Genomic DNA, 24,512 nt, shown 5'->3' on the forward strand with positions numbered 1-24,512 from the left:
GAACGACCCTGTGTGTAACGTGCCTTGACTTTTAGAACAGATGATATTCAAAACTCCCGTGGAAAACCTTCATTACCTTTGACTGCAGTTTTTTTCCATGACGTTCCTGAACCCCACCGGTGACTGTCCTGAGACTCCGGGCCATCTCTGGGGTGTATCCTGGCCCCTGCTTTACAGGTGGGCACATGGGCTCCCTCCCGGTGGCACTCGCAGTTGGTGACAGCGTTGGGGCTCAAACACCTTGCCCCTTTTGCCTGAAAAGCTGTTTCTGCGCCCCTCGCGCTAACCTGGAGCCTGTCTAGGTCTGTTAGGGAATGGCTACGCATGAGCCAGGAGGGAGAGGGTTAACTTTTTCCTAAGCCGACAGAGCTGGTTTTGAGCTGGGCGCCTCCAGTGACCCCATCATTGACCCCCATCCCCTGGGTCAGGCTGTGGGGGGAAGGGAAGCCTAGATGGAGCTCCAAGGCTGATGGGGCTGAGGGAGGGCCTGGGCAGGGGAGGCTGGGAGGAGGCTCATCTGTCTTCCTCATTGGACAGAGAGGGCCGGTGGCTTAGTTTGTTTGTTTGTTTCATAGGAAGCGCCCAAGGGTCCCTTGTGGTAGGCTGCGACCAGCACGGCCTGCCAACCTCGGAGTGCCGCTGGCCCTTAGAACACAGCAACCCTGCCGACCCCAAGCGACCCTTTAGGACAGAGAACGACCCCACAGGTTTCCAAGGGCTCATCTTCATGGAAGCAGACTGTCCATCTTTTCCCCTCACCGCTGCTGGTGGGTCCGAATCACCAGCGTGGCGGTTAGCAGCCGGGCACTTGGAACCATGGCAACACCAGGATTTCTTACCAGCGATGGCGCCGGAACCAACAGCCAAACGCCCTGCTATCGAGTGGACGCCGGCTCACAGCGAGTCTGTAGAGCAGGGTAGGGTTACCCCGGTGAGATTCCGAGGCTGTAACCTGAAATGAGCAGCCCACTGAGTAAACCTTACACCCCAGGGCTCCTGTGCTAAGAAGTGGAAGCCCGGGCTGAATCTCAGGGCCGAGTGGGACGTGGGTGCCAGCCTGTCGTTCCTGTTTTCAGTTACAGGAGCCGGTGCCGGTAACTGAAAGTGCATTGAGCACTGCCATGGTTGTTCTTTGCAAAGCGGGAGGCTGCTCTGTCCCTCCTTCTGTCTCCAAGCAGCTCCCAGTCACTCCCTGCTGCAGGGCCAACTTCCCATGGCCTCCGTCTCCCAGATAGAGATGTAGAGCCTCCTCGTGTACCGTGGAGTGAGACCCGGAGCAGTTGAGTGTGCCTTGCCCCTGTGGAACAGCAGGCAGGCCAGGGCACCCCATCCTAGGAACCAGGCGTCCACCCAGGGCGTCTCTGGGAACTGCCACCCTTGGCAGGACGTCCGAGGGAAGGATTTCCGGGAAAGCCGAGTCGATGGTTTTGAGGAAAGGCTAAATCTCTTCCTCTCCTCACTTCCTGTTCCCCAGATCCCTTGAACTCCCCACGAAAGAATCCTAAGTACACCTTGTCTCTGGGCTGCAGGTGGAAGCCTTTGATTCTCCCCAGAGGCGAGGGAGGCATTGAGGGAAGAGGGCCTCCTAGCCGGTGGGGCAGGTCTGACACTGTCTGGCTCTGGGCTTTTCTAGACACTTCAATTAGTGACATTAATTATGGCTGTGTGAGCTCAGGGTTCTCCCAAGGCAGCAGGTCTGCAGCTCCGAGCGCTCCCCGACGCCGGACCTGACGGCTCTCACCGTCTGTGAGGCTGTGTTTATGGGCTCACCCGTGCCCGGCTGCGAGATTAAAGGTGCTGGGAATGGTAACTTGTGAGCAGTTTCATGCGCTGTCTGATTCAGGGGAAATCAATGCAAAGGCATACTCTCCTCATGGCCGGAGCAGTCAGACCCTGGGTCAGGCTTTCTGACCTCCGGGCACGGCACCCACCTCCTGCCTGTACCCGCTTTGTTCTTTGACCTCAGCCCATCCAGAGGAGGCCCAGTCCACTCACCCACCGGCAGGGCCCCCTGTTCCCTCACCTGGGACAGGTGGATGATGTTGGGAATGAGGGAGAGATTTCAGAAATAGGAGGTTTACAACGCTCAGAGAACCGAACTCACTCCCATCGAGTCGATGTCCACTCAGATCATCCCTATAGGACAGGGCGGAACCACCCGTGAGTTCCCGAGACTGCGGCTCTTTGCAGGAGTAGAAAGCTCCGTCTTTCTCCCGCAGAGCTGCTGGTGGCCTCAAACTGCCGACCATGTGGTTAGCAGCCCAGCTCCCCACCACTCAGTTGAACTGTTTCTACTCTTCATGGGGGTAAAGCAGAGAAAAGGCGAGCTCCAGAGAGGAAGAGACACAACCATGTTGCTACTCAGGGCCTTCAAGTCGATCCCAACTCATTAGGAACCCGGTGCAGAAGTGTCGGGTTTCCTAGCTTGTAGTCTTTATGGGGGCAGATACTAAGGTCTCTCCTCTGGGGAGGGGCTCCAGTGAGCACCGTCGCCCTATGCAGCCATTGCAAATGGCTGTGCCACGGCCTATTTCCTTTTGAACTCCCAGACAAACCACTCCCATACACTAGGAAATGGGTCGGCAGTAAGAGATGAAATACCTTGTGCGTGCCACAGTGAGACGAGCGAGCCAACCATGCGTCTCTGCTGGGTGGACATCAGCCAGCTGGTCAGCCAGCAGGGCCACCTCTGGATTGCTGGGACATGGTGACTCAAAAAAACAAACAAAACACCACAATTTGCCCGGCTCATGGAAAGATACTGTGGCTTGGTCACTGTCTCTGCAAGTGACCTGCTCTCAGCTGGCAGCTTGGCATGGCTGGCCGGAGCAAGTGGGGCCCGTGATCTGTGAGTATAGGTACGTCTCTTGCCACTTAGTGGAGTCCAAGGGCTGGAGTTCATGTGTCACCCACGATGGGAGCAGGATCAGCCAAGCAAAGCCTGGGGGTTGGAGGACAGGCAGCTTAGGCTCCGGGAGGATGGCTTTCCACACAGCTCTTGGGAAACTGAGGCAAGTGGAAGTATCATCCAGCGCTTGAAACTTGACAGCCAGTGTCGGATGTCACTTCCTGGGCCACCCTTTCTGGTTGTGGCCGTGGGCTGAAGCTTGGCCCTGTGAGACCATGCCCTGATCGCGGCGGTAACTATGTTACAGTCAGGGCAGTCAGAAGAATGGGAAGAGCCGTTCCCTGTAGGTGACACTTGGCTAGCTGTGTGCTCCTGCTCCATTCCTGTGGCTTGCTTGGGAAGTAGGGGATACATCTCCTGTGCCTCACTTTCTCTACAGTTAAGTCAGGAGTCATAAGACCACCCATCTTGGGTGATTACTGTCAAGGTGAGATAAATGAATAGGAGACGTGTTTCAAACAGTGCCCAGTGCTTGGTAAATGCTGGTGACCCTGGAGCCGATCACACCAGCAGAACTGAACTGGGTGTCTGTCTGGCAAGCCTAGCCGGCACCTGCCCTCTTATCCTGATTGGTCAGTGCCTGCCCTACTTGTTGGACACTTGGAAGGGTACCAGTATTGATTTGATGATTATTGTTCTCATGGGCCCAGGTGAGGGGACCCCTCGCGGCATAGTGGTTATGAGTTGGCAGCTCGGTCTGAAATTCGAAACTACCAGCTGGTCCTAGAGGGAGTAGAAGCTACCAGGCACTCTCCTGTAGAGTTTATAGCCTCAGTAACTCACAGGGGGGCAGTTCTACCCTGCATTGACTCCACTGCAGTGAGTTTGGGTTTTGGGGGGCCCCGAATGCTGAAGACGGTATTGCTCATCACAAGATCCAGGATTCAAGCCTTCTCCACGGGAGAAAGACGAGGCTGGCAGTCCTTCGGAGCACTAACTGTCCTATAACATCACAATGACTGTGTGGTAATGCTCACTTTTTTTTAAAATTATGGGGTCTGTACATCACAGTCCCCCCTAGGGTCCTCGTGCCTCGGCCTACCCCTTCGCCGGATCTGGATTATTTTTAGTTGAGGCGGCCCTGCCTTGGTTTCTAGAGGTGCTGGTGGTGGACCATGGGACCCAGGGCAGCTTGGAGGGGGTGTCCCCATCGCTGGGTCAGCGTCTAGAGGAAATCATTAACTACGGGGATGACAGCTCTCCTTCGCCCTCCTCCCCTCGTGCCGCTGCCTCTTTGAAAAGGAGCCGGTGCTGGGAGGAAACAGGCAGAAGGACTCATGAGTCAGGGGGCCATGGAAGCGACAGAAGGACGGCAGAGGAGAGCGTGCGGGTGCGCAGGCTGGGCTGCTGATGGGGCAGATAAAGGGAGAGGAAATGGCCTTTGCAGAGAGAGAGAACGGAACACTTTGTTCGCCGGAGGAATGAACGGTGCTTGAGCAAGAGCTGCTAAATTGGGGTTTCTGATGGGCGGGCCTGCTTGATTTAGGGACCACGCCAGGGAGTAGACTCACACACACTTGAGTAGAGTCCCACCTAGAACCTTTGGGAGCAGGTGAAGAGGAGAAAGGGGCGGGGAAACAGCAGACCTGAGCCAGGTGCCTCCAGGCGTGCGATGGATGCTGAGATGCAGCCCCGTGGTCTCAGCCACAGGACAATGCTGCTCCAGTTTCTCTTTATCAGGTTGACAAGCTCCACCCTCTTAGGCCTCTGGAAGACCCCCCAGCCCTTCACTCAAGGCTTGTCTTCTGTGGCGCTGTGGGGAGGCACCACCCAGGCTAGAAAGGGTGAGGCCCAAGCATCCTTGTCGACAATCGCACATCCTTGTCTACAATCACACGCCAACCTTGCGGTTCAAGGTTGTGTAGTACTTGGTCTTCATTGCCTTGGGGGCCGGCACGGACTGATGCTGCTTGGCTTCTTGTATCCCTTGCTGACCCTTTCTTGATTGCTCACCAGGCGCCCCTGCCCTGGGAGTCCGGCTGCAGAGGCAGAGGAGGGAGAGGGACGAGGGAGGGAAATAGATTTCTATTGCTAAGCTTCCACACACCCCAAATGCGGTGTGTGGAGGCGTCCACCTTGAGACTGGGCTGCTGGGTGCTGTCTGGCAGACTGCGTGGTCTTGTTTTGAGAATGTGGTAACGCGGTGTGCACCCTGGCTCGGGACCGAGTGCTCTGGCGGCAGAGGAACATTCATGCATGCGTGCGTTCCCCCCAGCACTACCGACTGCCAGCCCCACTGCCTACATACACTCGCTTTAACAACAGCCCCGAGAGGTGGGTGGGCCCAGTGAGCCCTGCTGTACAGACTCAGGGGTACAGAGCTTCACCCTCGAGCAGTCATTGGAGCTCTGCTTACAGCTGTGCCATGGAGGAGCCTCACCCCACCCTGAAGACCAGTCTCTCAGTGCTGCAGCCCTGCCGTGAGCCTGGCCCTGCGCCCCCACCCGGCATCACTACCCTCCAGCCTAAGAAGCACACTATGGTGCATGGAGAGGCCCAGTTCCAGGATTTAGGTCAAGGAAGAAGGAAGCAAGGAGAGCTAATTAAATTCGCTTCCTTCATGCTGCAGGAGCCCCGGTGGCATAGTGGGCTACACATTGAACTGTAACCACAAGGTCAGCGGTTCGGATCCACCCGCCGCTCCTCAGATGAGGTGGTCTACTCCCTGAAAGCTTTAAAAGTCTCAGATCCACAGGGGCAGTTCTACCCAGGGTTGCTGTGAGTTGGAATTGACCTCCGAGGGAGTTGAGTCCACTCAGCTGATACAGAGAAGAAGCCCTGGGATTTGAACCAACTCTGTCCCCAGAGCTTCCACGCCACCACCTCCCATGAAAGCTTCGTCCACGTCCACAGGCCTTAGACTAGTTACCAAGTCCTGCCCAGCGCCCACCCCCCCACCGGCATCAGGTGGAGAGGAGGCTGCTTTCATACTGCTTCCTTTTGACCCCTCCCTGCTGGAGGGCTTGGGGACTTCAGAGTGGACAGTGTCCTGCTCCGCCCTCTTGGGCCCCACAGGAAACAAGGGAGCTCCTGAGCTCTGCAGAGTTTCTGTGTCCTTGGCTGGGAGGGCACGGGGCTTGACCAGATAAGCAGAGGCCTTGCTGGTTGGGGGAGGGGGGGGTTCTTGGCACAGTCGGATGGGAGCCCTTCAGCCTGTTTGTGCTCTGAGGGAGGCTCATGCCTGACTCGCTATAGGAGTCTCTGGGGCGCTTGGGGACACCCACCTAAACACTTGGACAGTAGCCTGTTGAGGGGAACAATAAATAGAAGGAGACCCACGGGGAGCAGATAAGGCCCAGAAGCTGTTGTGCTCATTGGGGGTCTTCCGCTTGTCCGCCTGTGCAAGCCTCCCGGAGCGGAAGTGGGAGGGTCCAGGGAGCAAACATTTTTGGCTCTTTGTAAACATCGTCACAATCCACCCGCTCGCTCACTGACCCTCTGAAGGAGGTAGTGCTCGTGCTGTTTTATAGACTGGGAAACCAAAACTTCCCACAGCTTATATGTATGTGAGGTTGAGCCAGGCTTCCAGCACATGTCCGTCTGTTTGATTGTCTGACAGCAAAGCCCACTTTTCTTTTAGCTAGGCCACGATGGTTCCCAACACCGCCCTTCCTTGAATCTACTCTCTGCCTCCATGTGTGTGCACGCGTGTGTGTTTGTGTATGTGTACACACATGTATGTACTCCCAGGGCAGGCAGAGAGTCGGGTTTCTCTGCCCCCACCCCCTTCTCTGAGTGCAGAGTGTGTACCCAATTCGTTGATTACACATTGCATCGTATGGACGGGTGAGAACTTGTACTCTGTTCAAATAGAAGCAGAGAGATTTATTGCAAGGTCAGTACAGTTTGGACCAGGGAAATCAAACGTTCCTTAACGGCGTGGACACAGCGGCCTTATTTATGAGGCGAAGTCAAGAACTCAGGCACAGCGTTCTGATTGGAAGCTGCAAAACCAGGGAAGCCAGAGGCTGGGCAACTTTGAGGGGCTGGGGCTTTTCGATGATGGGTCGGAAGCATAAAGGAGGCCTATGCTTTGAATCGGTTTAAAGGCATTTCTAAGGAGGCTCCACAGGGTTGGTCATAAGGTATTATCTTAAAACAGTTCTTGAGAGCTGCTGAGGGAATTTCTGATACAAGTTTTGTGTTAAAACACTCTCTTAGAAACATTCTTTTCATAGGTGTCATTGAACCAGAGAGAAGTCTTGGCAGCATAATGGGCCACTCATTGAGCTGCTAACCACTAGGCCAGCAGTTCAAAACCACCAGCTGCTCCTCTGGAGTAAAATGAGGCTTTCTACCAACAAAGAGTTATAGTCTCAGAAACCCACTGGGGCAGTTCCGATATAGCCCAAGGTGGATAGAGAGTGGCCAGGGCATCTACTGGTAGGAGACAAGACATGGCCTTGGGTACCAGTGAAATCTGGGTGGTTGAGGTGCCCCCCCCCTCTGTTAGGTCTTGGATAGAGCGTCCTGCCTCCCTCCCCAGGGTTCTCTAGAAAATGAAAGGGGAAAATGAATCGAGAGCCCCTCACCCATCAGGTACAGTCAGGTAACCAAAAGGCTGATGCTGTCAACCCACACAGAGAGGTGCCTCAGAAGAAAGGCCGGGCTGTCTGCTCCAAAAGATCACAGGCTGGAAAACTTGATGGAACGGCAGAAAGGCATTGCTACAGGTTGGAGTCGTCTCGACGGCTTATATCCCAGGCTAATCTTAAAGGGAACCTCTGACTAGGCCAGGGCTGGGCACTGCTCCTGCGGCAGGCTGGCCCCCCCAGTCTCTGCTGCTCCCTGTCCAGGATACAGCCTTGGACCTGGCTGCAGGGGAGCCAGGGGGCTGCTTGTTGGTCATGCCTAGGCCACCTGGAGCGGTGAGGCCTGCAGACACTGTGCTGGTCGAGCCTCGGGCAGGGCCGCCCCACACTGGGACCTTCAAGAGCACGTAAAGATAGACCCTGAAGTTGGGAGAAGATCCAGGTGCTTCAGAAGTCTGTGAACCAATCACCTGTTAGCAGAGGAAGATGGGAATAAGCAGCCCCGTCAGCCCTTGTTGCCTCTGAGCTGGGGTTCAGCTGGCTCCTGCAGCTCTTTTTGGAGCAGAACTCTGCCTAAGAGGCCAGGAGGGGTGCCTTCTCTGCAGGTGCTGACTGAGCCTCTGTCTGGCCACAGGTGACTGTTCCACCCAGTGAATGTATCCTGGGCCCGCCCAGAAACAGCCTAGGGACTCGGTGTCTCTGTGGCCTTCCCTGAGCGGGGCTAGACCCCTCTGGACCATCCCAGAGCCCACAGTGGCTGGACAGGGTAATTGGCCTGGCCAGGAAGCGTTGTCCAAGCCTCCCATCTTGGAGTAAACAGTGGAGATAGGATCGGGTGGAGCCAGGAAGGGTGGTGGGGTGAGGCCTGGGAGAAGAATGGCAGGATGTGGCACAGGGGCATGGTCTGGGCACCCACGCCTCGGGCTATTGTTTGGGACCGCCTGAGGCTCTTGACTCTCTGGGGCTTTAAGAGGAAGTGACAATTCTCCTGGGACTCAGGCCCTGCCCCACCCCTGCCATGTGGATCTCCTTCCTTGGCACTGCCCACCAGGGAAGAAGAGGAGGAGGCGGGTGGTGGTTGTGTGCCCGGCTGGGGGCAGTGGGGGTTATGACTGTTGCCCTTGGCTCTCCCAGAGGGTCTGCCTGTCTGAGCCGGCTGTCTTCCTGTACCCCGGGTCTGAGTCACTCATCATGCTGCGATGACTGGACTTTATCTCGATCTGCATATAGAGATTTTGTGGGGTGTGTGTTTGTGTGTTGGGGGCAGGAGGAGCCTGTTGTTGCAGAGGGGGGAAGGGCTGGGAGTGAAAACCCCTCAGATTCCAACCCTGTAGGGTAGCAGAGGAAGTGACTGGGGAGGAAGGGGCTTTGTGTGGGGGCCTGTGTGTGGGCAGGGGCTGGAGGGTCCAGAGAGCACTGGTTGTGGGGAGGAGAAAAGGGAGAGGCCTGTCACCTGCAGCCTGCACTCTGAGCCTCGGGCTTCCGTGGAGGCCGGCGTGTCCCCTCTGCACTGTATTTGGGGGCGGCAGCCGGGAGGCTCGGGTCTCTGCACACCCAGGCATCCTGAGTGAAGTTGGCCAGAGCCCTCCCCTCTTGGGGACCTTCACCTCTTACCGATGCTCAGGTGAGGGGAGAACAGAGGGCCCGTGGGGGCAGGGAGGCTGTAAGAAGAGTGGAAAGAACTGTTGCTGAGCTTCCTGACACTGCCCCAGAGCCTGCCGGGGACACTCCAGCTCTCCCCCCGAAACCATGCTGCCCCAACAAGCCATGGCAGTGCACATCCCAGGCATCTTTGAGCGAGGGTGGACTCTGGGTCCGGGGTGTCGGATTCAGCCCCACGTGGCCCTGGCCACTCTGTCTGGAGGGGGCTAGCAGCAGAGAGATTGTACCTGTGTGTACAATGGTGCCCTGTGCTGCATGTACCTGGGGTGCCTGGTGGGTATGTGGCATCTCGACAGGACCCAGGGCAGCGGTTCTCAACCTGTGGGTCACGACTCCTTTGGGGGTCGAACGACCCTTTCACAGGGGGTGCCAATTCATAACAGTGGCAAAATTACAGTTATGATGTAGCAACAAAAGTAATGTGATGGTTGGAGGGATTAACCACAACATGAGGAACTGTGTTAGAGGGTCGCGGCATTAGGAAGGTTGAGAGCCACTGGCCCAAGGCATCAGACAAGGGACAAGGAAGGAGCTCAGAGACTCACATCTCTGGTGGCCCGAGGCCTCTGGACATCTGGGGAAAGGGGCTTGGTGGCTCCTGACCTGAAAGCAGAGTCACTGAGGAACGAGGAACAGAGCAGAGAGCTCCCTGTGGAAGAAATGGGTGAAGGGTTTCCAAGGGTCTAATTTCTGGAAGAGACTTCAGGGAGGTTCCCAACGGGGTCTTGTCTCTTTCCCCGCAAAATCTTTATGTAGTTTATTTCCCCTTTTTTAACTCTAGCACGCGCGCGCACAACCAAACTCACTGCCATAGAGTTAATCCTAACTCATGGTGACCCTGAATAGGACAGGGTAGAGCTGCCCACAAAACTCTTACAGGGGCAGAAGGCCGTGTATTTCTCCCACAGAGCAGCTGGTGGTGTTCAACTGCGAATCTTGTGCTTAGCAGCCCAGTGTATAACCACTGTCTACGTGTATGCGTTGTGTGTGTAGACAGAGGGAGGGGGGTGGGGCGGGCCAGGGGAGTCCTGGTGGCCTAGTGGGATACGAGTTGGGCCACTTACTTTGAAGTCACAGTTCGAAACCAATCACAGCCGCTCCTCAGGCAATAGGTGTGAATTCCCACCCCTGTAAAGAGTGACAGTCTCCTAAACCCACAGGAACGGTTCTACCCAGTTCGATCGGATCACTAAGCATCGGAATCACTAAGCATTGGCATCTCTAGTAACATATCTAATACCGGTTTTATTGCAAGTAGCTATAATGGGCATTGTTTTTTAATACCTGTTCTCAGGCAAAATGGTTTCTGCATTTCATTTATAAGATTAATGTATCCTGTAGGTTTTCCTGCGGATATAGTTGATAACGTTTAAGAGCGTCTATTCTATTTCCAGTGTGCTAAGATCCCACAGGGGCTTTAAGCCGAAGATGCATCTTACCTGTCCGGAGGTCAGACCAGAGGGAAACAGACCGACTGTGCTCCTGGGAGGAGTTGGGTCCCTTACAGCGGAGTCAGCTGATGAGGATGAACTGAGGTTAGAAGGTGGACATGGGCAGAACGACCTCAGAGCAGCAACGAGCTCCTACTGTCAAGGAGAGGACTGACTAGCTCTCGCCTGTGACACACAGGCCTGCCTTGTGCCAGGTGGCTGACTGTGTGTGTAGTGTCTTACCTAATGCATTGAGAGCCCACTGCACCCCAGCCACTGTAATAGACTCCAGGACTCCCGGGATGAGCAGACCAGGTCTCATAGCACCGTGTTGGGGGACGACTGGGACGACTCAGGTGCCATATGTATCCTCACACAGCGTGATGAGTACTTTGAGGGCCAAGGTTAGGGTGTCATGAGATGGCAGCACAGGCACCTCTCTGGGGTGCTAGAAGAGCACCCCCATTCATATTAGGCGTCTTCTTCCTAGTTTGCGGCGGAGGGAGCCAGCTTTCAGAGTGGTTGATTCAGAGGGGCTGATGGCCCGGCCCCGAGCTCGCTCCAGACTTTGCCTGGAATCTTCCTGCCTTGTCGAGGATCAGAGACCTTGAGCCCTCCCACGTTCTCTCTGACTGTCAGCGGCAGTGGTTCTCAACCTTCCTCATGCTGCCACCCTTTAATACAGTTCCTCATGTGTGGTGAACCCCCAAAACCATCTAATTATTTCATTGTTACTTCAGTTATGAATTTGGCGACCCCTGTGAAAAGGTCCTTTGACACCGCCCCCCCCAAAGGGGTCTCAACCCACAGGTTGAGAACTGCTGGTCAGCAGTCTCTCAACTGGTCACTTCTTCCAACCTGGGCCTTCTCCCTACATCGCCAGCTTGTGAGAAAGGCCTGATGGGCGGCCCAGGCAGGTATCCAAGTGCACAGCACGGTCTGAGCATCCCCATCCCAGGCAGGTGAGGGGCAGAGCAGTGCTGTGTGCATGACTGTGTCTCCACACAGGTGAAGGGTCCTGTGTGTGCACCCCATCAGAGGCACTTGCCACCCATGGGGTGGGGAGATATGCCGATGGTCAGGTGTCCAGATGTTCAAGCCCGTGGTGATCACGCATGTCGGCCTGTGTACCCACGTTTGGGGAACAGGAGCCACCAGGTACAGGGGCACAGGCAGGAGACAGGGGGCCCATTCAAAGCAACACAGAGGAGTTTTTCTCTTCTCCCAGGGGCGTAGTTTCTCCCTGGGGCCCCGGAAGCTGGACACTGAGTGGAAAGAAGACCCCACATTCCTTGTGTGGGGCCTCAGGCTGTGCTTTGGGCATGCTAGGAGAGGCTGGCTGTGAACACAGTGATGCTGGGGAGCCCTGGGGCCCAGCTTTTCTGGAGGTCAGGTGAAAGCCCAGGACCTAGGCTCCTAGGGGCTCCTTGCTGCCAATTGGACGGGGCACCCTGTGATGTCCCAGGCTGTCGATGCTCTTGGGAGAGCCTCCTCGTTCTCCCAAGGAGCAGCTGAGAGAGTCGAATGGTAGCGGCCCAACTGGTAAACCCATTACACCATGCCGGGTGCCCCCTGCTCTGCTTCCCTAGGCCTCATCCCCATGGGCACAATTCCAACTTACAGGGCAGGGTAGGGCTGTGGGTTTCCAAGGCTAATTTTTTACTGGAGTAGAAAGCCCCACCTTTCTCCCAGGGCGGTTTGGAACTGCTCACCTTGTGCTCACAGCCCATTGCGTAAGCCCCTACGCCAGCACGGCTCCTTAGACAGCACAGAGCACCAATGCAGTGGACGCTTGCCCTGGGTTATTTAAGCCTCTTAGTCGCCTGAGAGAAGTGAGCTATTCCCATTGTACGGGGCCTGAGGCTCCCTGAGGCAAATGAACTTGTCCAGTGGTATCATTCATGAGGCTCCCCGAGGCTAATGAACTTGTTGACCCTCGGAGGGAAGGTGCCTTGTGCCACACACACACACACACACACACACACATGCACACCAGGCTCCTATTCTGAGAGCCAAGAGCTAGGTGCCTTGTGACACACACGCACACACACACACACACACACACACACACACCACCACCACCACCACCACCACCAGGCTCCTGTTCTGAGAGCCCAGAGCTAGGTGCCTTGTGACTGAAACACACACACATACACACACACACACATACACATACAGACCCATCCACAGCAGGCTGAGGAAGGGCAGAGAAGGCTGGCTCTTCTCCAGCAGGTGTGTGCTGGGAAGGGGTGGGGGTGGCACACAAACATGTGCTTTCACCATGGGGTGGCTGGGATGGGGGCACAGCGGTTCGGCGATCCATCGAGTCTGGACTGGTGCCTCTCCAGCCACACATGTGCTCAGGAGACCAACCCAGGGCCAGGACCCAGGGCCTTGGAGTTGAGTCCGAGCCTGCGAGGATGGGGGTGGCCCTTGCCCGGGCAGCAGGGTCTGGCGGTGGTATCTGGTAGGCACCAAGCCCTGCGAGGGGGGGTCATTGTCAAACCGAACTGGCTGGTCACCGGGAGCCATTCTCTTTGTAACCTGTAACCTGGCTCAGAGGGCAGTGTCAAATAAATACTCCCCAGTTGGAGTAGCCTCATGGCAGAGTGCCTCAGGACTCCAGGGACATGACCTTTCTAAGGCATCATTAAAACCAATGTGGTGGCACCTGCCGGCTGCTCACTCACTGCAGGGTCAGCAGAAAGAGGAAGCTGTCTCCCCAGCCCCTCCTCCAGGATTTATAGCCTCCGGAAACCCAATATAGGGCCACTAAGTCGCCATGGGTGTGGTTTTTATGGTAATCAAATTATTACAATTACAACATGTCACTGGGAACGGAAATTAATAACGAGCCGTTTCATATTCTGTTTTTCGGAATCCGGCGGGTCTTTGACACTTTGAGCGCACTTGCCCTGGGACTGGCCCCATTTCAAGCCCAGTGGCCACATGCAGCCTGGGATGGAGCAGGGGGACCGTCCCCAGCTCCCGGGATGGGCCCGGCCAGGCTTCCTGCGGGCGGCTGCCGCGGGGCCTCTGGGCTGCCTTGGGAAGAAGGGTTTGGAGGGAGGTAGGAGCTCAAAACTGGGCCGGAACCGAAAATGCCGGAGAGAGCCTTTGGTGCCTGGTGTCCGTGGAGCGCCCGCAGGCCCGGGACGGTGGGTGTGGGCCGCGGTGGCTTGGAGCCTGGCCGGGATCAGAAGCCCACAGGCCCGCATTGTTCGCCTGTCACACTTCCTTTGGCTTTATTGCTTTTGTCCAACACCCTATTGTCTGGCTTCCTTTTGTCCCCTTTCAGAGCTACTGCCTTTTATTTTCCAGCCAGCCTGGTTGTTTTCATTCCTTTTGTCTGAAGTTCCTGAGAGGAAGGTCTTCTTTTCAGTGGTTTGATTAATTCACAGCTTGAGCCCGGGGTTTGTTTGTTATGTAATTGCTGCCCTGGCTCCAGGATAATGCCCCCACCCCCACTCGGCGCCCCTCCCCCTCGGGGCCCCGGCTGGCTCGCCCCTCCCAGGGCCCGGATGGGCTGGGCCACCGCTTCCTGGACGCAATCCAGGCCCCTGGGCGGTGGGGAGGTCACCTCCCACCCCCACCCCAGAGCCGGACGAGCTGGGCTGGGGTCTCTTCCTCCAGCCTAGGTGGGATGGGCGATGTAGGCCACATTTCTGCACCTGACAGTGCCCACCTTTCATATCCCTCCAGCTCCCGTGGCACCCTGCAATTTGAAGGTGGAAGGGCAGGCAGGAAAGTCTAGTTTGGTCTGATTTGTAGGGTGGAACCAAGTCAAATACATAATATGTGTTTCATTCACCTCTATTGCCCTTTTAACTATTTAAAAATTGCGACCGACCGTGGACTCAGGTGTGCCCCACACTGTGGAAAGGCAGAGTTTCAGTTCTCTGTGTTACAAGAGCCATTTAACTGGACAGCATTGACATGAATATTACACCATAGCTCATGCGCTGGGGAGATTTTCCTGTACTTGATTTTTGCCAGACATGCTAGCTAAGACTCGGATCCCCATGTAAGATTTAACCAAAATGTTGTTATTTTCCTGTCTCAGAATCTCTGGGCCCCGCCTCCAGAAGCTCTGGTTCTTGGGGAGAGTCATGACCTTGCCCATCACACACACCGGGTTATGCTGAAGCTGTCTTCCAAGATGCTCTCAGTGAAATAAAATAAACACAGCTGCCTTTGTCTCTAGACCCTGTGTCAAAGTAGAACTGTGCACCACATAGAGGGTTTCCGGTCAATGCATGGCTTTTCCAAGTAGTCTATCGGACCTGCCCTCTGAGGGGCCTTGAGTGGAACCGAACCCCCAACCTTTTAGTTAGTCGTCAAGCACATTACCGTTTGCACTCATCAGGGTATGACGGATGCCCACAGGGTTCTTCCTAAGGCTGGCCCCTGATCTGAACACTTTACAAATCCCTAGTCTTCATCCTCACCCCAGTTCCCGGATGCCAGCACTTAGCATCTTCATGCTGCCGGATGAGTAACATGCCCCTGGAGTCCAGGCCTCCCAAGCCCTGCCCTTGGATGCCTGCCCAGTGGCTGAAGGGAGGGCAGGTGAGCTGTGGACACCTGCTGCTCTGGCAAGACTGGGTGATAGCGCACAGCTGCTCTGGAGGTCCCAGCCAGTGGCGGGGCAGGAGGCGGCCCTGCTGGGGAGCAGAGTAGCCCGCGTCTGCACAGTCTGCCTGGTGATGCAGCTGCTTAAGCTCCGAAGCTTCAGAGGCCAGACTCTGCACGAGACATGAGCCGGATAGAAGACAGCATTTAAACCCACTTTCTGGCTGCGTAGAGTTGGGGAGCCTCGAACTCTTTCCAGCAGTGGAGGGTCTCGTCCCACCCCAGGGTGGCAGGTGGTTGGTTAAAGCTGCTAACCTAACCCTTGGCTCCACCAGAGCTCCTAGGGGAAAAGCGCGCGTGTGTGTGTGCATGTGTGTGTGTGTGTGTGTGTGTTTTAGTATGCTGGTGCTGCTGTAACAAACACCACACACGAGCATGGCCTTGAAGATGGGACGTTATTATCTCACAATTTGTAGGCTCCTGCTATTCGGTTCCAGCGCTTTTCAGCAGAACCCCACGTACAAAAAAGAACAAATCAGCGAACAGTCCTGGCCAGCCACACAACTGTTGCTATGTCTGAGCCACTGTGGCAGTCCATGCCATGGAGGGGCTGCCTCTTTTTGTCTGACCTTCTGCTTGACCAAATATGGCGACCTTTTCCAGGGACTGGTCTCTCCTGAGGATGGTCCAGAGTACATGAGACCAGTCTAAAGGAGGCTGTGTACTTGGCTAGAAGTCCAAATTGGGGCCTCAGCTTACACAGGGAAGTTCCTTTCCAGTTCTGGTCGGCTGGCGTGCTCCTTTTTCAGAAGGGGACAAAGTTCTATTTGTAACCGGGTAAAACACGGGGCAGTCGACGTTTGGACAGCTAACCTGTCGGTGTCAAGTTGACTCAGCCTCATAGCGACCCTATAGGACAGAGTAGAACTGACCTATAGGGTCAGGTGAGTGACACCTCCAAGTGCGGGGAGACATTAAGGAGAGGTGGAGGCTGACAGATCCTGGCTGCCAAAGGCCACACCCAAGCAAAGTTAAGGTTCAGATTTTTATGATGCGTATTTTAAAATTTCAGTTACCAATTACAAACACGTACACATTTACCCACGCAAACATACGCACGCATGCACAGACTCAGGCAGTCAACTCTCATGCTTGCAGTCTGTGTCCACAAATGGTTCTGTTCAGATATTGCTACTTGGGTTTCAATCCACTCCTGCATGGGTGTGTCCCAAACAAAACCCGTTTAAGCATGCGTCTGTGGTCAGTGGACATCTGCAGCCACGGCCTCGCAGCAAGACATTCCTCCCAGTTTCCTGCCCTCCGATGGGGGTGGGGGGATCTACTGGGCCAGGTAAAATGCAAGGCGAAGAAGTCAGCTCAGAAAGTTGGGCATCTTTCTTTGGTGTGTGTTCATCCCTCAAGAGGTAATCTCGACAGATATTCCTGAAGGACGTAGAACATAGCAAGGTCTCAGTGGGAAATAGTTTGAAGAAAAAGAAAACTCCACCGTTGGGGGTGGGGGGGGATGTCAGAGAAGTTGTGACAAGATATGGTTGCATCAGATGCAGCTGCTCATTCTTTGAGGGCTGTCCTGCGAAACCTTCCTCCCTCCAGCCTACAGGCTTGATCTTAACCCTGCCGAGTCCTTCCCTCACCTGCACCCCCTTCCCCAAAGTTGAAGAACATTTAAAGAAACAATTAGAGTCTCTTTAGTGAGGCTGGCCACACTGCTGTTTTTGATGCGGGATAAATAAAAGAACACATCCTCTTCGAAGTCTGACCTGAAGCTCCGGCAGAGGACTGGGGCAACCACTGCTGGATGACCTTCAGCAGAATGTCACTTAGATGTGATACCTACAACTTGAGCCTTCTGTTGGCTCACCTTTCTTTGGAGCGGGTACAAATATGAATCTCTTCCAGCCAGTTGACCAAGTGACTGTCTTCCAAATTTCGAGTGAGTGCGTCCTCCCAGTGCTTCTTCACTTTCTGAAACATTTCCATTGGTATCTCAGCAATTCCTGGAGCCTTGTTTTTGGCTGATGCTCTCAGGGCAGCTTGACTGGCTTCCTTCAGAACTTTTGGTTCTTGATCATAGCTACCCGCTGAAATGGTGGAATGTTGACCAGTTCTTTCTGGTGCGGTGACTCTGTGTATTCCTTCTGTCTTTCTTGGTGCTTCCTGCGTCATTCAATGTCTTGCCCATAGAATCTTTCAGTGTTGCAACTTGAGGTTTGGCTTTTCCCTTGAGTTATCTTGCTTTGAGATAGGCTGAATGCGTCCTGTTTGGTTTTCTAACTGCGTCATTGGGCATTTCATTCTAATACAGGACGTTGTTTCCTTGAGCTGCCCTTTGAAATCGTCTGTTCAGCTCTTTGATTTCGTCGTTTTTTCCATCTACCAGAACTGCTGTCCAATGAGGCTCTTCGGACATTCTCTGATCTTCTCTTTCTTTCTGGACTGTTGAATACCTTTCGCTTTCTTCATACGTGACCTTCTTGGTGTCTCCTCACAGCCCCACACCGGCGTTCAGTGTGTCAGCAGATTCAAGGTTCTAGGTTGCCCTTCTGGGCTTGTTTTAATCCCCCAGCTTTATCTTGAACGGAATAAGAGCAGTTGACGGCTGCTCCACGGCCTGGTGTTAGCTGTTGATACTGAGCTTCTCTCCATCCCCTCTTCACGTGGATGTCGTCTGGGTATTCCATCTGGAGGCGCCCATGTGTGTAGTCCCCATTTGTGTCCTTGAGAAAAAGTATTTGTTGAGAACAAGTTGTTGGTCTCACAAAATTCTTTCATTAGATATCCAGGTTCCTTTCTTTCCCCAAGTCTGCATTTGCCAACTGCCAGTCTTTCCCCCTTTGTTTCCAACTTTTGCATTTCAATAGCCAATAGTTGTCATGCGTTTGACTGCGTGTTGGTAGAATTCTTGCGTGGTTTTTTTTCATCTTTAGCTTTGGTGGTTGGTGCATAAATTTGGATAATCATTGTATTGACTGGACTTCTTGGATTGCAGATGAGTAAGATCCTACCAGAGATAACATTGCACTTCAAAACGGACTGCAGATGGATTTGGGCTCAGAATTTAGGCTCTAATACCAGACTTAGATGGAGAATATGTTGAGAACTGATAGCGCCACTTTTTAATAAATTCCAGCGCAATTCCTTTGAACTTATCTTTAGACTCCTGGGACATCTCAGGCCATTTCCACCTGAGGTAAAAGAACAAGGCCGGCCCAGTGTGTTTACGACTTTATAGCAGGTAACTGCTGTCTGTTCAGGTTCTCAGCCCCACAGCATCCTTTCAGATAACATCTGACTACAAGCTTGTATGTCCCAGGTCTCCTAAGGGCATCTCTTTAAGCTCCAGAGTGAGCCAATGGGAGATCAAGGGCGTGCAGAGCTGGGCGGCTGTGGGGGAGGGTAGACAGGCAGGAGCCCTTCCCTCTGGAGCCACCGGCTCTGCCCAGCTACTCCGCCTACACCCCACCAGCCTAGGTGAGCTGTGTGTCCTGGGGGAAGGCCTTGCGCAAGGCGCTGCCTCTGTGGCCCTGCTGGTGTGGGAAGAAGTGGAAGGGGCCGCAGAAGGCCCCGAGACCCTCGCAGCTTGTTGTGCTGTGGGGCTCTGTGCCTGGGTGTATGCACTGCTGCTCAGTGAGCAGGGGGCTCACTGGGGGGAACCTTGCCACAATGGCTGCAGGCATCTGGCTTCTCAGCCATGTGCAGCTGCCGGCTCGCATTTGGTTGGGGCTCTGGCTGAAGTTTAGCTGGGCTGGGCCGCACTCACCACGTGAGTAGGGCTTCTCTCTGGGTGAGCGCCCAGGTCCCATGTGAAGCATGAGCGTGGCTGAAGGCCGTTTCTGTGTGGATGGAGTGTTTCTGGCCTGTGTGGATGTCTCGGTACTGGAGGAAGCCAGAGCAGCATGGGAAGCTCATGCCACCCATGTGGGTGCTGGCGCTGCAGCCGCAGAGTGATGCACTTGCTGCAGGCCTCACTGCCACTTCCCTTCCTGCTTGCCAAGGACCCTGCGGAGGCTGCTTCTGCCCCCCTTTGGCTACACAGAGAGAAGGAGAATTGAACACTATCCCAGCCATGGCCAACTACCCCAGGGCAGAATTCCCACATGCCTCACCTCCGTCTTTCTACCCTGTTCCAACTCTCTGCTCTTCTGCTCTGTTGCAATGACTACCCAGAACTCATAGATAACACTCACTTGTGGGGATTGTGAGGATGTAGAGAAGCCCTAGTGGCATCGTGGTTGTGCGTTGGGCTGCTAGCAGCCAGATCAGCAGTTCAAAACCACCAGTAGCACTGTGTGACAAAGACGAGGCTTTCTACTCTCATAAAGAGTTACAGGGTCGGAAACCCACCATGGAAGTTCTACCCTGTCCTATAGGAACATTGATTTGGAATAGACTGCGTGGCAGTGAGATTAGGACGTAAACAGATTGCCACCAGCCAGGATCGGTCAGCAATAAGCATACAGCTATTGGTCCCCGGCAGCGCCGATCCACCTGGTCCTTTGGCTGCGGCCTCGGTGGACCGGGAAGCCATCTCCTCTCCACCCTATCCTCTCCTGGTCTCAGGTCTCATCCTGCCTCCTTTACTCTGTCTCACTCTTTCTCTGCGGCGGCCCCTGGTCTCTGCATCCGCTGTGGCAGGCAGGGACTTGGAAGGAGCTCTTCTTCCTTGGTTGTCCCGGGAGCTCCCTCTCTCTGGTTCCAAAGACAGCACACTGATTCACTGGGGTTCCAGCCGACTATCCCCAGGAAGCAAAGGGCAGTGACTAGAGTCACACCCTCCAGTGAGGTGGAGGTCAGGACACACCCCACCGTAAGCCTCTCTACTAGCACCGCGGAGAACTCCCTCCAGCGTGGAACAAGAAGCTCGCTGCCTTCACCCCATACCACAGCCATAGAGCCTGGCAGTGACAGTTCATCACGGAAGGGCTCATGGCTGGTAGCACCCCATTAATTGATCTCCATGCACTGCTCTGCCAGCTCAGGGCTCAGGCCCACCCGCTTGGGCAGGGGCATCAGTGCCAGGCACCCCTTTTCTGCATGCAGGGTCCAGTTCCTTGGGCCTCACCAAGCTGACCTCTGGCTCCAAGGTGTCCCTACTCTTGGGTCTCCAGAGAAGGGGCCTCAGCACCCGTGTGTCCTGGCCCACCCTCACTGAAGAAAGGCCTTCGGGGCGGGTGGGGGTAGCTTCCTCTCGGAGGGGGCCAGCAGGCATGGCTCCCAATCTCAACTTCCCGGATGTCTTGGGCATTCAGGCCGGACAGTCCCTCCTCCAAGTGCCCCAGGGAGAGCAAGGCAGGGCAGCGGGGGTGTCTTGTTGAGGCTCAGGGAGGTGAAGCAGAGCTTCTTGGTAGGGTGGGTCCAGGAGGTGGTCATGAAATATTGTTGAGTTGGGGGTCGGGGGTGAGGGGGGTGGAGCAGGAGGGGAAGGGAGAGGCCTCTGGTCATCGTCCCCATATCCTCCATGCCGGAGTGGACATGGGGGCCTCAGGGCAGAAGTAGGACTGCAGACCCTCGGTCCGAGCTCAGGCACCCCTGTCCCCAGGGCAGGGGCAAACACACTCCACCCATCCTAAGCTGAGAGAGGGGCACACGCCCAGAGAGTGTAGCTGCCCGGACTCGGGCCCGCCACTCCCCACAAGCCGTGTGAACCAGAGACGGTCTGCGCGGTGCTACGGATACATTCACGTCATAGGGTGTGTGCGTGACGTCGACATCTTTTTCCTCTGACCTCCTCTTTTAGAAAACATAGTGGACATATATTGTTATCTCTGTGTAAAGGTTTTGGCTCTGCTGGACTAAGTTGCGGACCTCCATAGGTGAACTTATCCACCCGTCAGTCCCAACATGGCAAAAAGCCAGCAGTGGCCAAGGTTGGGCCCGCCCAATGCTCTCTAGACCCTTCTATTAAAATGAAAATAAAGGGACTTAAGGGCCTTTTCTGCATGCCTCCTGCCCGGGCACAGAATGAAAGTTTACCCCCTGTGTAAGTGAGCCTTGAGTGGGAGCTCGAGCGGGTGGGGCTTCTGCCTGACACCTGCTGTCCCCCGCAGGATGTCCATGAGGAGCCCCATCTCTGCCCAGCTGGCCCTGGATGGCGTTGGCAGCATGGTGAACTGCACGGTCAAGTCGGAGGAGAAGAAGGAGAAGACTTGCCTCGAGCCGCCCCCAGGCTCTGCCGCCACAGCGGAGCCCCAACCTGAGGACCCGGCCCAGGCTCCCCAGGAGGGTGCGGACCCCCAAGCGCCAGCCCAGGTGCCCAGCACTTTCCCAAGGGTCCCTGGGGGTCAGCCTCCCCACCCCCCTCCCCTGTAGCCTCACCCCATCAGCCACACTTGGCCACTTCACGGGGCTGAGGCAGGCACCCTCCCCTCACTGGGCCCCAGGTGCAGTCAGGAACTGCCTTGGCTGGGACAGCCGCTGCTCAGTGAGTGGGGAGAGGCAGTTGAGGAGCTCAGCCTGAGGCTCGGAGAGCTGGTTACCCGGCAGTGAGGTCCCCATGAACTTACTGACCTGCTGTTAATTAACTGCTCACCTCCGACCGTCCGAGCAAACCAAACGAGTTGCTCAATCCAACTCTGGGTGTCCCCATTGTATCCACCCCATTGCTGAATCCAGCTCCGTGTGTCTGGGTAGAACTGTGTTAAAGGGTTCCCAATGGCCGGCTTTGGGGTGGAAGGTCACCAGGTCTTTCTTCCCAGTGCCTCTGGGTGGGCTCAAACCTTCAACCCTAGGTTAGCTGTCAGCCATTTGCTCCCACCCATGGATGCCTACAGGATTCCCAGCTTGGGAGAGATGTGAGATAGACGCATAAAACTTGACCTGACAGTGCAAACCAGCTTTTTCATATGACTTTGAGGAAAGGGGGTGGGCGGTGGGGTGGTGGGGTGGGGGGAATGAGCCGCCTGACCTGAACAAGAGTGAAATCCCTCTTAAAAGACAAGCGTTTCAAGCGTTCTGTGAGTTCATTTGGGAGACAGAAAAGGGATGCATGAAGAAAAGACAAATGAAGGGGGGCTTCCAAAAAGTCACGGGGGGCGGGGGGGAAGATATGAAATGATGGCGAGATTTCTTTCCCCTGAATTTTTGGGAAACCCCTTGTTGAGGAGACGAGGAGCCAGTCTGCAGGATTCAGCCGGGGGCAGTGATCAAGGAAGACTTCCTGGAGGAGGAGTGGGTCTACACTGGGCTTTAAAGGATGGCCAGGATTACCGGAGAAGAGGGAGAGAGGACTTCTGGAAGAAAGGGCGTGGGTGGGGCCCCAGCGAGGAACCAGCCTGGCCGGAGTGGTGGGTGTCTCCCAGGGAGGAATCAGTAATAGCCTAGCCGCCTGTGTGCCCAGCCCCGTGACTGCTGTGGCCAACCCGCTTCATGGACATCAACCCTTGATCCCGTCGGCAGCTCTGTGAGGGGAGTGGGCTGAGCATTTCCAGGTTCAGAAGAGGAAAGTCAGGTTCAGAGGAGTTCAGAGAGTCATGTGGGACCTAGTGGTTTCTGAGTCACCATTCCAGATGGAACCCAGTCTGGAAGTCCTTTTGTTCTTGTCACTGTGTGGAGTAAGGTCATTGGAAAGGTGCGGTGCGGGTGGGGAGAGCCTTGTCCAGTGGTGCAGTGGCCCTGGATGGGGGGCTCTGGGATTCTCATCCCCATCTGGGAGGCTGACAGTGACAATTCACGGTATCCCGCAGGACTGTAGCTCTCCTGAGACCATTGGGTCCCCAGAGCCCAAGAGACCAGGAGCCACAGAGGCCGCTTCTGGGAGCCAAGAGAAGCTGGACTTCAACCGGAATTTAAAAGAAGGTAAGATGTCTGCCTGAGAGAGGGTCTGAGGCCTGGCGGGCTGTGTGGGCCGGCCGCACTGACCCCTGCTGTCTTCCAGTTGTGCCGGCCATTGAGAAGCTGCTGTCGAGTGACTGGAAGGAGAGGTTTCTGGGGAGGAGTTCTGTGGAAACCAAAGATGTCAAAGGTGGGTGGCTTAGGGAGAGGTGTTGGACAGCCCCTTCCCCTGCTGCGAGCCTGGCCTGGCCGTGAGGCTGGAGTCGCAGCACCCTCGTGCCTGGTCTGAGCCTGCCTGGATCTGATCTGGCCCTAGCAGGTGTCAATAACATGGACGCTTAGAGAGACTCCAAACGTTAGTGTCACCGGATACATAGGTCGTGAGTAGACACAATTGGAATTGGGAATCTGGCTGCTTCGGCCTAAACCTGCCAGGAAGGCATTTCCCAGAGAAGCTGTGGAAGCAGGTCAGATAGATCATATCAGAATGCACGGGCCGGCTCCAGGAGGCTGGAGAAACGGAGTCACTGAGAACTTGACATAGACTTTCCAGTCAGACCCTGGGGCTCCTGCCACTCAAAAACTGCCTGCACAGACATAATTCTCTAAAAGGACTCAGGGCCCAAAGCAAAGAGGGCCTCTGCCAAGGTGCTTAAAAATAAAAAAAACCCACAAACTTTAAATCTTTTGTTTTTTCTTTAAAAAATATGAAACGCTTCACGAATTTGCATGTCATCCTTGTGCAGGGGCCATGCTAATCTTCTCTGTATCGTTCCAATTTTAGTCTGTGCTGCCGAAGCGAGCACTGCAAACTTTAAATCTTTACAGGAGCAGCCAGCCTCACTTTTCCCCTGTGGAGCAGCTGGTGGGTTCGAACTGCTGGCTTTGCTAAGCTGCTTACTAAACCCCAAACCAAACCCACTGCCATCAAGTTGATCCTGACTCATAGTGATCCTATAGGATGGAGCAGAACTGCACCATAGGGCATCCAAGACTTTTCCCTCGGCTGGAAAGCCTCATCTTGGTTTCGAACTGCAGATCTTGATAACAGCCCTGTGCATCGTCCACTGTGCCACAGGGCTCCTTGGAGTTCATGTGCTGAAAACAAAGCAAACTCAGTGCCATCCGATCCATTGTGACTCGTAGCGACTGCCCAGGACAGTGGGTTTCCACGATGGTAACATGTCACAGAGGGTAGAAAGCTTCATCTCAGCTTTGAACCGCTGGCCTTGTGGATTGCAGTCCAGTGTGTAACCACTGGGCCACTAGAGCTCCTGCTTCACTTGAAGGAACTTTAGGTAAATGGTTTCATAAAGGATTGGGGTTCGCAAAGGAAACCATCGTCCAACTCCATGGGCCAGAGACCTGGATTCTGGGGTCATCAGAACAAGCTGGGGAGAGGTCACCATCCTTTTGTGGGGGACCCCAAGCATTAGGTTTGGCTCCTTCCCGTACGAGAGTGACCTATTTGGAATCAACTCCCATAAAGATTTCTGGCTCTTCCTCTTTGACCTTGAGCATGTCATAGCCACGCCCAGAGCCCGGCTACAAAACGAGCCGAAAGTCCCCTCTCAGCCAGCAGGACATGATGATGAAGGGGCTGCCTCTTGAGTTTAT

General features: G+C 55.1%; 1 protein-coding gene and 1 non-coding gene across 4 annotated transcripts in view; one reads left to right on the plus strand and one right to left on the minus strand.

Moving 5' to 3' along the window:
* Window positions 1-24,512, plus strand: part of SOX13 (SRY-box transcription factor 13) — a 56,725-nt gene that overhangs the window by 20,933 nt on the left and 11,280 nt on the right. For all 3 annotated transcript variants that reach the window (XM_075529201.1, XM_075529218.1, XM_075529210.1), the window contains exons 2-4: window positions 21,173-21,374; window positions 22,808-22,919; window positions 22,999-23,085. In XM_075529201.1, the coding sequence (XP_075385316.1) occupies window positions 21,174-21,374; window positions 22,808-22,919; window positions 22,999-23,085 (400 nt within the window). In that variant the 5' untranslated portion in view covers window position 21,173. The remainder of the gene's footprint in view (window positions 1-21,172; window positions 21,375-22,807; window positions 22,920-22,998; window positions 23,086-24,512) is intronic.
* LOC142438169 (U6 spliceosomal RNA) lies at window positions 23,597-23,699 on the minus strand. Its single transcript, XR_012782597.1, has one exon. It is a non-coding gene; the product is annotated as a U6 spliceosomal RNA (small nuclear RNA).

This window comes from Tenrec ecaudatus, chromosome 1 (assembly GCF_050624435.1).
Source record: "Tenrec ecaudatus isolate mTenEca1 chromosome 1, mTenEca1.hap1, whole genome shotgun sequence".
Classification (NCBI taxonomy): Eukaryota; Metazoa; Chordata; class Mammalia; order Afrosoricida; family Tenrecidae; genus Tenrec; species Tenrec ecaudatus.